This window comes from Falco cherrug, chromosome 2 (assembly GCF_023634085.1).
Source record: "Falco cherrug isolate bFalChe1 chromosome 2, bFalChe1.pri, whole genome shotgun sequence".
Taxonomy (NCBI): Eukaryota; Metazoa; Chordata; class Aves; order Falconiformes; family Falconidae; genus Falco; species Falco cherrug.
In genome coordinates this window covers 94591037-94605233 of record NC_073698.1, presented here as the reverse complement: position 1 = coordinate 94605233, position 14197 = coordinate 94591037, and the positions used below count along the sequence as shown (strand labels likewise).

The 14197-nt window shown below is 39.3% G+C and overlaps 1 protein-coding gene across 1 annotated transcript in view; it reads left to right on the top strand.

Annotated features, from left to right (window-relative positions):
- EGFL6 (EGF like domain multiple 6) overlaps positions 1 to 14197 on the top strand; it is a 44040-nt gene that overhangs the window by 27129 nt on the left and 2714 nt on the right. The window contains exons 8-10 of the mRNA XM_055703419.1: positions 1999 to 2328; positions 11325 to 11405; positions 13365 to 13451. Of these exons, the coding sequence (XP_055559394.1) occupies positions 1999 to 2328; positions 11325 to 11405; positions 13365 to 13451 (498 nt within the window). The remainder of the gene's footprint in view (positions 1 to 1998; positions 2329 to 11324; positions 11406 to 13364; positions 13452 to 14197) is intronic.

The window sequence follows — 14197 nt, the reverse complement described above, 5'->3', positions numbered from 1 at the left end:
GAAATAAAAATTGCTGATTTCACCATTTGCAGTCTAAAAAGTCTGTAGGCACTGTGGCATCAATACTGATCAAGACTCAAAAATAGGAAGCAATATACAAGGCTATTCTGACCCACTGGTGGAAATAGTCTCCATCTACAGAAGAGCTTTTGTACAGCACACTGGAACTGCTCAGCCCTCGTTATTTCCTAGGTATGTCGCTGTCGGCAGCTTATAACATGGTTGTGCTATCCTACCTGCCAGTCCTTCTTCCCCACCCACAAAGATTCAGGCTGTGGCCAGCACGAGAGGACTGAGTACATAATTGTATACTGACCAGTCACATCATAACAGTCATGAAATCCTGAGTTGATTCAAAAGCCTCATTGCCTCAAGCCTCAAAGTCCATTGCCATGGATTTTAAACCCCAAAGACGCTCCTTTCCTCAGTAGCTCTGGTACTATGACAGGTAGGGACTTGGAGAATTCTAGTGGAATCCTTATGGTGGGATCTGATCACCTCATAAACTAGAACTCCTCAGATTTATGTCTTCCCTAAAACATGCGTATTTGTTACACAAACCCTTCCAGACCTAGTTTTGGCACAGTGGTTTTCCTTGACTGACGTTCAGCAGCAACTCGTGTTGCTGATAAAAAGCAACACCAGCAGTATTGCTGTAATTTCTCCTTTGAATTTGCTTTGTACACATACCTTGAGCAAACTGATCCCAAGTAGTCCTGGCTTTGACCCTCAGTTATGATTTGGCCATCAGCACAAAGAACCATCAGTCTTTGTCAGATGACAGAAGAGTACATCTGGAAGGGACTAAAAAAGATCAGTTAGCCTGGTTTTTTAATCTGAGGCAGATCATATCCAGTATATTAATGACAGATTGTAGCCTAACTATTTTTTAAAACTTCTAGTGATATAATCTAATAATCAAATAATCTAAGTGGCTTGCTCCTGTGTTTTACTACCCTATAGCAAGAGTAGTAAGTTTTTCATAATATGTAACTAAAATCTCTCCTCATTTCATGTAAACTGATAATTTTCCCATCTTAAGAGAACATGGAGAACACCTGGCCAACATACTGTCTCAAAGGAGCACTTTGTGCTGCTACTGGGTCCCGCCACTGGTGGACAACCAATCCTGCCTCCCCACATCCCTAGAAATGCATCTTCAAATGGTTTCCTGTGACAAATGTCCCTCGTTCAAGCATCCAAACACAATCTGATGATTGTAGAGAGAGAAAAACTGAGTTTTAAAAGAAATAAAAAGCTTGTGTCTTGGAACTTAATACACTGACAAGGAAAACATGACTTGAAAATCCAGGTTGATATGTAAATGTAAAAATGTCCTCTTACCAATGAACGTTTTGAAGTTTTTGCCTGGCTGTAGAGGGTATTTGACTTCATTATACCTCATAGAAGGGAAACCCCCAAATTTAGAGTTTTTTTCTTTTGTTTTACAGATTTGAACAATCTCAATTGATTTTTACCCCACTATTAAGTTTTTATCTTCTGGCAGCCTTTGTGTTTCTGAGCAGAATCCAAAGTTGCAAGATCCTACAAAACTGGTTATCTTTTTAGTATTTTGTATCCAAGAGGAGTAATAAAATAGTAAAAATCTAATCATTTGGCATTCTCGGATGCCTCTGAATTTGTGCGGTTTACACCTTAGAATTGAATATCCCTTAGAGCTAAATGAAATATGACGGAGCAGCTTGATGTATCTTCTCTCAAAATACACTCCATTTCAGTGGCTTTCAGCCTGTCATGCAAGGAAAGTTAGACCAGAGAAGTTACACAGGAATCCAAATGAGGTTATGACGGAGGGTCGCTTTGGTCTTTTCACTGTAACTCAAACAGGGGGGTGGCTATACAACAGAGCTAAACATGTGCATGCGTATTCGGTTCTGTGCGGACTGAACTTACGGTAGAGCATTTGGCTCCCATTTATAAATGTCATTGCTGAATGATTCCTTAGATGAATATTTAATACTTTCTTCTTGGTTCTAGTTATCCCTGAAAAGTCAGTGAAGGAAATTGCAAGAATCCCTGGGACAACTAAGGACACAATTAAGAAACTTCTCACACATAAAAACAGCGTGAAAAAGCATGAAACAATTAAGAATGCGATCCCAGAAGCAGCTGTGACACCATCTTCTAAGACCCACTTGCAGTTACTGGACTATGAAGGTGGTATTGATCTTGGTAAGAGCTACAGGGAGGAAGAGAAAGAAGGTGAAGCTACTGCAGAAGAGGAGGCAGAAGAGTCAGATGAAGAAGAGAAGGAAGATTTTGAGAATCAAATTGACCATGAGCAAAGCCTTAGAGGAGATGTCTTTTGTAAGTTTCTTAATTTTTAAAAAATCTGGATTCAATGTAAAATATATAAGCGTATATATAAAAATATATATAAACACTAACAAAATAATCACAAAACATTATAGCCATTTTAATCAGAATTGATTTACATTATTTATTTATTTATTTACAGAAGATTAACCTAACATACTGACTGGTGAGACTAAAGGCACGGAATGTCCCTGTTAGGGGAATCTGTCTGTTGTCAATATGAGCAGAGAGGGAGTGCATCATCCTGACGGGCGCTCTGCAGGCTGTGCTTTCAGAGCAGCTTAGGCATAGCACATAGTTTATCCCCATTTTCTTCACAGAAGCCCTAGCAAAACAGGATACTGTGCTGCTTCATTACAAGTAAGAATAATTAGCTTTGACTTGTGGCAGGGATACTGGTCATCGTAAGTAGTGTGCATGGTTCAGAGGAAAAACATAGACTGTGGTGTCCTTGTGTTTCAAATCATATCAACCATATTTTGTTCATGTCGTTCCCAACAGAAAAATAACTACATGAATCACAGAGTGTTTGGGTTTTTTTAAATGTGAGAGTTTATCTGAATGGACACACTCAAATTTAAAGTATTTGATGGTATTTGAGCTGGAGTCTTGCTTAATATCTGACATTAGTCGTTTATCAGGAAGAATGACATAGTCTGCTTTCAGGTGTTTCCTTCCAACTATTATCTTGTATGCCATGCAATTCCTTGCTGTGCTTTTTAAAGTTTTCAGATGCACTTTAATTGGTTTTTAGTACATCTGGTTCAAACCCTCTTCAAGGTAGAGGCAAAACCACGTAATATGAAAAATACACCCTGATTTATTATACTCATTCATTATACTTTCTCTTTTCCAATGTATAGAAAAATAATGAAAACAGTAACTGCAATTCTGCACCATATTTCATAATGATAAAAATGAACACAAAATAAGTTAGAATTCAAATCGTTTCTATTTGATTTGAAGACACATAATTTTTTAAAAGGAAAGATAGTTTTAAAGTCATCTGGAAAAAATTATCTGTAATATTACTACTGTAAGAAAGCCAAGAAAAAATGTGATTATTCACCTAAATACATTTGAGAATACAAGCTTCTTTGCCAAAGGTATGCTTATCCTAAAAGTATTTTTTTTTTCAGTTTTCAGTGGTAATTGGCCTGTTTCAGTTCAGGCTAAGGATGTATATTAACATTGCTTCCCCAAATTATGCTAGCAAGCTGATAAACAGAGTGAAGTCAGGTCTTTGTTCACCAGCCTCCTCTTTCCCTGCAAATATTAACAGTGAGTGCTTATGGCATACTTCGAGTTTGCTGACAATACCAAACTAGGGAGAGCGACCCATAGGCTGAAGGGCAGCGCTGCTATTAGGAGGGACCTGGCCAGGCTGTGGAAACGAGCTGACAGGAACGTTATCCAGTTCAACAAAACCAAATGCAAAGGGAGAGAAAAGCCTTGTGCAACATTACAGACATGGGATGACTGCTTAGGAAGAAGCTTTGTGGAAAAAGGGAAGTGATCCTTCCCCTCCATTTGGCACTTGTGAGACCACATCTGAGGTGCCGTGTCCATTTTGGGGCTCTCCATTACAAGACAGATGAGGACATACTGGCATGAGTCTAGCAGTGCTCTACCAAGGTCAGGGGCCTGGAGAACACAGTGTATGAGGAGAGGCTGAGAGTAAAACTTTTATTTAGCCTTAAGAGAAGCTAAGGGGAGATTTTATAGCTGTCTTCAGCTATCTAATGGAAGGTTATAGGGAGACACAGATTCTTCTTGAAAATATACAGTAATAGGACAAGAAGTAATGAATATAAGTTGGAACCAAAAAAATTCTGATTAGATATTGTGAAAATAATATTTTAACATGAAAGTGGACAAAAATTTGTACAGGTATGCGGAGAGGTTGTGAAATATCCATCTTTGGAGATATTCATAATATGACTGAGCTGGGCTTTGAGCAACCTCTTGATCATACTAATGACCTACAGATGTCCCTTCCAACCCACATGATTCTGTGATTCATTCTACAATTTCAGCTGAGCATTTCAAAGCAGTTTAGAAAGTGGTGGTATCCAGTGTGTGTAGACCTGCATCCTGGAAGACACTTAGATGCCTCTTTGGTACCATAAGCATGTAAGCTCACAATTCAGGAATCGGTGACATTTCCAAAATGTCAAAACAGCTGCCACCTAGCCACATGCAAAAATATACTTCTGCAGGTCAGCTTTTAACTGGACCAAGTGGTGAAAAGTTTCTGGCTAACGGTGCCATGCCTCCAAAGTTGAGGATCCTGTGCTCAGGATGCTACTCTCCCTCTGGCCAGCCACACTGAATTCATTACCTCAGCCTATCTCTTTACTCAGCCTTTCACTCCTGACAAGCTTATGACACTTCCTGCCATCTTCTAAGGATCCTTTCATATATCTCTTACCTAAAAGAAGTAGCAGGTGCAAAAGCTGAAGCCAAATTAGGGTTGAAGTTTTCACTGGATGGCAAGCTACCCTTGCAGTTCAGCATTACCATGCTGGTACTGCCAAATGCATTTGAGAGTCTCAGACCAAAGCATTAAGTGACTTGCCACAGTTCTCTCACAAGAAGCAATAAAATCCAGGTCTTCTGATGGCCAGGCTCATACTTTAACGATTAGAGAATTCTGTTTCACACACATTTCTATTCTTGTCTTTACAAAATTTCCACTGCAACTGACAGCAGTGACAATTAATATTATTGCTTGAAAATACTAAAGCACTGTGTTTTATCTATATTTTTGCCTGCACTGTCATTGTTCCAGTCACATTTGTCTGAATTTTCCATTATTGGTATAAGGGATTTATATGATGAACATGCTAGAGAGATTTTATTTTGCCAGGGGATACTGGCAGAAGGTTGGTGTGCTTCGTGATACAGGGATACCAGTATGCCCCAGATGTACTTTCATTAAGTATGTGAATTCTGTATTATTTATGGCGTTCTTGTTTGATACCAACTATGTAGAGGACTTAAGGCATTGTGTCATTCACATTTTTCTTTCAGGATAGGTTGCATATATTAATTGTGTTTCCTTTCCTTTAAAATTTTCATATGCTATACTTGATCCTTGTTATTATAAAAATTCAGTCACGATTGAGGCACTTAATTGCTTGAACATTTGGCTTTAAAAACACTTTAATTTTTAATGATACTGAGTGATCTTTTGGAGTACATCTTTAACTCAGACGTACAGCTTGTAAATTTACACATTGGCTTTTTGCCCCCTCTGCTGACGTCTATTCAGCAGTGATTCCGTTACTAACCCATTAAGTTCCTCCATATAATCCTCTCAGTTCACATAGTATCTGTGTTTTGTTATTAATATTGATATTGTTTTTCTTCCAGGGAGAGTACTTAATTAGGAAAATGGGTAGATCACACTTTTTAGAGATGTTAATTAGTATTTTTAAATTCATGTATTATTTTATCATAGTAGTTTTACTACATAATAAATACATAAGGAGCCACAGAAAAATACTGTAGAGAAAAAGGGAATTATTATATGGAAAGGGAATTTATTAAAATAGACCAACTATCAAAATAAAGGACCTTTGTGAAAACTATTACTCACAGGGTTTTTTAAAAACAGAATATTAAAGACAGTGAAGCCCCCAGCATTTAAGAAATGTCAAAAATTAATCTGTGAAAACATATTTTTCTTCTTATATTGTTATACCTTATGATACTGCCTGTAATGACTTTAAATGACTGTTTTCCATGGGATCCCTACCTTGTTCAGTGTGAAGGAAGGACCTGTCCTGCTGTGAAAGGTGCAGTTTAAAAAGTAGGACTCTGTGTCCTATTGATGGCAAAAATTGCAGATGTATAGAAAATAAGAGTAAACCAAAGTATTGGAAAGCTGCTTACTGTGTGAGAAATGTCCTTTCTATACAGGGAAGGAGACACAGAGAGGTGGAACAAAGTGCTTGGTTATATAGGCAGTGACTGTACAGATGTCTCCAGACTCAAGCTAGAGGTGAACCCTGTCATTTTCTAACATTTCAGTGCTTTTCATGTACCATTTGTAATCCAGAATGGTATTGCTAACTGGAACTAAATTCCATATTCTGTACTCTTATCAGTTTATGAAACTCATATCGTGCTTAAAACACTCCTATAGTATCATGTAGCCAGCTGTGTTCATTACAGAGCCTCTTCCTTTGATAGCACCAAGAATGAGAAAAAGGTTTTGGATTATTATTTGGCAGTAGTAAAAGTGGACTGTTTCCCTTACAGGTTCTAGGCTCTTAATTCTGAACAAGAGCACTCTCTCAGATAATGAGGATATTTGCTCTTAATCTTATTCTTTTCTGATAATTAGACCACTGTGTGAGTAAATAATGTTCAGACAGCTCAGTCCACAGCTATAGATAAAAGTCTCAAAAGATGTCAGACATCTGGCAAATGTAATTCTTTCAGAGGAGGATGTGGTAGCACAGATGTGGCATATTCCTTTGAGTCTGACATAGTGATATACTGCATATATGAGAAGCTAGTCTTCATTTTACTACCTCTTATATTCTGCTTGATTTTTTTACAGTGCCCACTCTGGTTTTCTGGGGTTTTTTTATGGGCTTTGAACATCAGAGAGCAGTGTTAGAAAGACAGTGAGTACCATTTTTGTGAGAGTCCCCACATGCTGCAGTTTCAGGCACTTCAGAAATTCTGTTGCCCACAACTAACACACTTAAATACATACGTGCTTGTATTCTGCTATATAACTGTTCCTCCAATATAGCTGCCTCAGCAAGAGCTCAATGTGATGCCATAGATGATTTATTAGAAACACAGTCCCACTAACAGGGAAAAAAAAGGAATTAAAGCTTTAAGGATAGCACATGCATTACTGCAGATAAATAGAAGGTTACTTCCAAGCTATAAACCAAGCCATGTTTTTCAGACAAAAATGTCATTTCCAAATGCAGTATAAATAATTTTATATACAGCTGTTGGGAAAGCAGAGAGGTGAAACCAAGTGCATATAAAGGAGAATTTATCAGTGTTTCAGTAAGCTCCATTAGCACCACAGCCACTTAGCAGTTGCTTACCAGTGCTTTTGTACTCTTTCTGAAGGGTGCCCATAAAACAGTGTTCCACAGACCTATTCTACTGAGCTTCTGCTTGTTAGGTTTGGGGGTTTAGCTGGGTTTTTTTGCTTTTTTTACTTTGAACCTTTTAATGTTGCAGTTTAGTCCAAACAGCACTTTTCCAGATGTGCTCCTGAAGCTTCCTATTGCTTTCACGAGCTCATTGGCCCTTATTTTGACTTACAGACCAAGTTGAGGGTCTGTCTGCCTGGTACTTTTCAGGCGGACCTAAGCTTGCTCCAGTTGTGCTCCAAGCAAGCCAGGTGCAAGCCAGCTCCAAACAAGAAGTTACATAGTCAAGAGTTGGTGCAACTGGCAGACCAGTGCTAACAAACCTGTTTGGCAGGCAGAGTGAACTGGTGTCTGCCTGCATTTCTAGGAGGACACTGCTGTGCACTGTATGAAAGGATATGCTTGAACCTAACTAACTGTTTTGCTATATCTTGTAGTAGCAGTCCACTATCCTCCTTTACTTCGCTATCTAAAGGTCCCCAGACAAGGGGCTCTCAAATCTCATCTATGTCATTATGCGCAGCACTCCTTGTAAGCCTGGTGTTTTTAAAGTGGAATTCTAGTTTCATGTATAAATTTGTTTCTAGATCCCCTTCGTGGCACTTTATTTAGGCACATTTATACTAGAACAGTGTCTCAATGCTTCTTTTCAGCACTACTTTCTCATTTTCTGAGGTTATTGTTAAGAAGCATTTCCACGATTGCATACATCCCCAGTAGTTTCAGAGTTGCTTTATGAGTCCTGTTATTTTTTAGGGAAGTACTTCCAGCCAGATAGAGCTGGCTGGGGCTGTTCTGTTTTGCAGAAGGTCTCTTTCCTTGCGGCAGTTCTTGATAATATAATACAACTGACAAACCACATCTAACATGTCTCAGAGGTTCTTACTCCTCAGAACAGGGGAAATACTTAGATACATGTTGCAGGTAGCAACACTGAATTTCTTGCAGATGTAAGAACCTGTGTCAGCAGTAAGGTGGCTGTTCTCAGGACCAGAACATCACCAATTTATTTATGGCCAGCTCATCGCAGACATTCATAGACACAACTCGTATGGAAATCGGTGGTAGTTAGTTACCTCTGAAGGTAACTCTGAAGACCAGGGCATTAGTTCTCTCTGCCACTAATTCCTGCTCTTAATATCAACCCATCTTACCATATAAGAGTATCATGGTGACATCAACAGTTAAAAATGTATGGCACCATGATATGAAGAGTTTTATATGCAGAGATTATATAGTAGATAGTGCTGCAGATAAGTACATGGGTGGGCACCAGCAGTCCAGGAGGAAGGATAGACTCAGCTGTGCCTAAAGTAGGATGTTATGTGAGCTTTTGTTTTTCTTCGAGTATGTTCTTAGGGAATGTAAGACAAGGCCTGCCTTTCTGCAAGTACCACTTGACAGCAGAAGAGCTGAAAAGAGAAATCCTGCCTCCTGCCTAGTACTTAGGAGGGGGTAGACTCTGGATCCTGGCTATGTCCAGTGATGGTCTGATGTAAAAGGCAGGCACATTCCAAGAAGTAAGGTTTCTTGGAAACCTTTCTGTAAGCTGTAGCTTACGGTTTCTTATAATACACAGCTGGTATCTTCCAGTAAGTGGAGAACCTGAGTGTAATGCCTAACACTGAAAACAAAAATAGATTTGGATACAAAATTTGGCTCTTTTTATGTGCATGACAGTTCTTCACTTGAAGCATCTGCAGCACTCAGCTACACCTGCATGTATATCCCTCAAAAGAATTCAAGTGTAATTCAATAACTCAATAAATAAATCATTCTGGCAGCTGCTGTGTTCTGTTAAATCACTCCACTCTTTCCAGAACTGATCATATTTTAATAGCTCTCTTCGTTTTGGCAAGAGTTTTCACAGCCTCAGCCTCTTTCACTAAGCGTGAGGCCAAGTTTATGGCATGACAGTAAACTTAACACCTAATCTCTATGTGCCTGTTCCTAAATGTGTGTATGTAGACATATATTAATTTGGAGAAAGATACATCAGTCCTTGCCTTAAGTAAGAATATTATCCAGGTGATCTAAGCAATGGTCTGGGTGAGGGGAAGGCTGCAAGGGCAACAAGAGGGGACACGCTCCTGGCAATTCATCAGAAAGCTCGTAAGATTGCATGAGTCTCCTTTCTCAGCTTAATTCAGCACCTCAGGAAGTGCCTCCAGGGCCTCTTCATTAGTATGTTTTCTCTGGTGTACACACAGCAATTTTTGACAGTTTTGAAGAAGAGGAAAGGTTAAGTAGATGGCATAGTTTTTATAGTGCTAGGAGGCTCTGGATTGTAGTGGGTTTTAAGTATATTCTTAAAATTGAGTATGTGTTTATGACTGCGAATATGCTGGAGCATTTCAGTGGAAAGCCCTAGCTCAGTGGAACTCATGGGAGCAAACTCCCCTCTGAACAAATAAATGTGCGTGCACGTGAAAGTAATGACTTTAAAATATTTGGCATTTGTGACTTTCTGATAGCATGTATGTTGATACAGTGCGGAGTAGGGAAAAGTAATTTCTGTTTCCATAGCTGGCACTATTCCAATCATCTGGCAGTGCTGAGGAAGCCTGAGCTTTCCTTAGCACTGCTGCCCACATGATGTGGCTGAAAAGTGAACTTCAGTCTGCCAGGCCTTCCACTAACACCTTTTGTAAGCAGTAATCCAAAGGATCCTCCCTCACTCCTCCTGTAAAATGGCACATTTAAGCTGTTTTCATAGGTTTGTATGCATATATCATAGGTATCATCTGCATATGTGTTTGCAAAGGATAGAATCCTCTGCCAGTGAAAGCAGCCTTTCCCTTTATCTCATGTGGGATTAGTTACCTACACAGGCTCTGCACAAAGAAGTCGAGATTATCGAGTGCACTTCTCTATTAATCACTTAAAATAGTACAAAAGAAGCTCAGTCATAGAATTTTTAAAATACTTAGAGTATTTTAGAGTAAGTAAGAGTTTGCAAGCTTCTGTATCTTCGTAGCTTATCAGACAAGGGAGGTTTTGCCTTGGTCTCTTGCATCTGCTGCTGAAAAATAGTGCTTCTTGAGTAACTCCTTTAGGTCAGTATCGTAGAGAATGCACATTGACTGTACTGCTACACTGACTCTTCCAGTTTGGCACAAGACACATCAACCAGTTTTTTACAAAGGAACTTATTCAGGGGTTTCCACCAGGACTGGTTATCAAAACATCAGGCTGTGCTTGCCAGCTGTTGCAGGGAGGGTGAGGAAGAGGTAGAGCAGTCACTGTGCCCTTCCTTCCCAACAGGCATCAGAGTTTACCAGGTTTGCAGGACAGCATGTACCCCAGCAGAGTACAGCTTCAGAAAAATAATTTCCTGGGAATTCTGTTACAGTAGCACCAGGTATCACTCACCTGAATACAGAGCTGCAGGCCTTTGATCCCCCAATGTTTATGACATTTACAAAGTCTCTGACATTACCCAATTTTTGAGGCTGCTGTTGGCAAAGTGCTGCCAAGCCACTGAGTTGTTGACTTCACTGTCTGGTAGAGTTCAAGTACTTTGATCATTAGTTGAAGTTTTGTAGCAAGAAAGTAGATCACCACGCCAAAGAAAGATCATGTTCCACATTTTATGACCTTGTGAATCTTGTAACTCCATTGCCCACAGCTTAGAAGGCACAGTGCTGTGCAAAACAGCAGTTTAAATAAAGTTTTAAAATTCAGAGTTAGTATCTAACTGGGGTTAGGAATGCGAATTTGGTGGTGGGGTGGAAAACACATACGTTGAGTTATTTAAATAAACGATGGCAAATTATGATACTTCCTTGGTATAAAGGGATAAAGTTCCATTTTCTGTTCCTGTGATGACTCAGCAACTTGACAAGTTGTTTTCCCTAGTTCCCAAGGTGAAAGAAGCAGCTGCTTTCAGCCCTCTTTTGGCACAGAGGAAGGTTCCAGTGTCAAGACCAGAGCAAGAAGGTAGATTATTTTTATTCCACAGTATTCATTTTCCTGTGTATTATGTGTTTTCATGACAACCTATATTAGCTAAGGCAGAACCAGTTTAAAAGCCTTTAACATAAAACAAAGGTTTGATGAGCGTGTTAGAGACAGTATCTGGCCAAACCATTCTGCCAGTTCCAATGTAAGAAGCCAGTCTTATGTCCTATTCAGAACATACATTCAAAACATTAAAAAAAATCAATTAAAATTTAATTAATTTAATTAAAAATTAAATACAAGTTTATAACAATGTATAGAAAGTTCCACCACATTGAAAATTGACTTGCAATTGAATTTCACTTGATTTATTTCACAGTCATGAAAAAATAATTTCTGTTGTCTATAAAATGAAACCATGATTAGAAGAGTGTTGCATAGTATGTAACAATATGCCAATGTCCTTCAGCGATATTCTCTTGGTTTTTCTCCTGGTCCTCTGTCAGAAGTCAATAGGAATCTCCCCTGAACAAGACTGAAGTATTTACCCTGAATCTTAAATAGCCTGGCTGTGAATTTATTATGGTTCCCAATTCATACCAGTAAGTCCTGTGGATATCAGAGTAAGATAAATCTGCTCTTTCTCATGTTAAAGAATTGTTACAAAATCAGTCAGGAGAGCGTATAAGGTCCAAGACTTGTCCATTTATGTACACAACTTAAGCTTCTGCCGTGCCTTAGGAAACTGCTTCACACACTTTCAAACAGAAAACTTCACTGCCTGTTTGGAACTGTAACAGGCTGTAGGGTGGCTCTCATCAAAGCAGAATATAAAGGCAGGTCAAAGAGCACTCCCTCTCTCCTGGTGAGAAACAGTTTGCCTGTGATGGGCAGAATCATGAAGCTGACTATAAGGACCTGCTTATGAGAACCACAGAAAAAAGCAGAAATCAAAAGGAGGGGACTGAGGGATCATACTGAGCTGATGCATTTACAGGGCAGCAGCATCCTCCTGGGGAGTTACCAGCCAAGTAGGCAAGGGCTGAAATGCTGGGATTGTCTGTAGCTGAGATTATTTTTAGAACAAGGTAGGTTTCACCCAAAACCAATCCACAAATGCTTCCAAAACTTAAAGAAAACAGAATAGACAGATGTGCTGTCTGATGTTAAGGATAAGATACTGGAGTTTTTCCAATTCAGGAAGCAGTAGTCTCGGAAACAATGGATTTATACAGTAAAGCTCTCTAAATGCCATGTACTGCACTTCTCTGTCTCATGATATAATACATGAAAATATTAAGGATGCTTCTTTCTGCGGAAATTCAGATGGCTGATGTATTATTCTTAATCTGATCTGTAATGCTTGCATTGCACAGTGTTTTTTTCTTTGTGTACATAATGCTTTTAATCTGCACAGTCAGGAAGGCTGTGGTGTGCTCTGGGTGACACCCTTTTTCATGTGCTCTAAATGTCAACTGGTTTGGGCTATTATGAGTATCAACTACTGATGCAAAGGAGTCCTGTCATGGAAGGCCATCTTCTCAGTTTCGATGGATAGAGCTGGAGCTTGCGCATCTCAGCTGATTACAACTACAGCAGTGTAACAAATGGAGAGAGGAAAGCTCTAAAGCTGGCAGATCTCAAATGATTTATGATGGTAGAGTTCAAAACTAATGCCTCCAACTATACCTGGCAGTCAGCACATGCTCACTATACAGAAGTCACAGCATATAAACTCATGTGCAGATAGGAGATTAGCAGTAAAAAGACACAACAGATTTTTCTGTGAGTTAAAAGAAAGAATTGCTACATAAATTCTGATGTTTTCGTTTTTTGCAATTTAATCTAGGTCAATACTATCTGAACTTAGATTGTAGGTAATTTTAGAATGGCCTATACATTAATAACTGGGTGAATAAAGAGCAAATTATTTTTATCAGTACTTATAATACAGTGCTCCTTTTATCTCTGAGTCTCCATTGCCATTTTTTTTTCCAGTTGATTGCAGCTTCAGTCGAGGGGTTTGCGACTGGAAACAAGACACTGATGATGACTTTGACTGGAATCCTGCTGATCGAGATAGAGGTATTTAAATATCTGTCCTCTGCTATGCTTTGATTTGATGGCTCACCCCCTGCAAAAAAAAGAGGGATGGAGGGAAAACCAGAATCAAGATAGCTTTCCTATTAGTCGGTTATCTTTATAAAAGAAAAAAGGAGGTAAAGAATGCTGGGAGTGGAAATTGTTTCTTTGAAATACCCAGTGGCAACTGGTAATCAAGAACGTATTTCAACACACACAAATCAAAAGATGAGAAAAATTATTAGAATATAACTGTTCAGAACTGCAAGGTACAAAGCAATGGAAGCTTTATTAGTTACACATTGTGTCTCTGCAAGACTGCTGGAGCATTTAACCACACATCTGCCATTTAGATGGATGTGGCAGTGCAGTCACTGAAAATGGCTTAGACAGCGCTGTCATAACTGGTCAGAAATCTCAAGCTCTGCAACACCAAACTAGTGACAGCATTCCTCAGAATGAGCCAAAGGCAGGGGCTATTCAAGGACAACCAATACCTGACCTGGTACCAATAGCAGGCCTCCTAAAACACGAGAAAGAGCTCCACAACTGCAATGTGCAGCCTCTGTGCAGGTGTACATAAAAAAGTGTTGCTGAAGAAACTTGTTTGACACGGTATCTCTTCCCTGTGAGACAGGAAATGTTGCAGAAGTTGCTGCAGTAGGGACCAGTGGATCCTGCGGATCCTACAGGCCACTTGCACCAATTCCTACACACACATTCTCTCCCTCTTCCCTCACAGTCTTTCC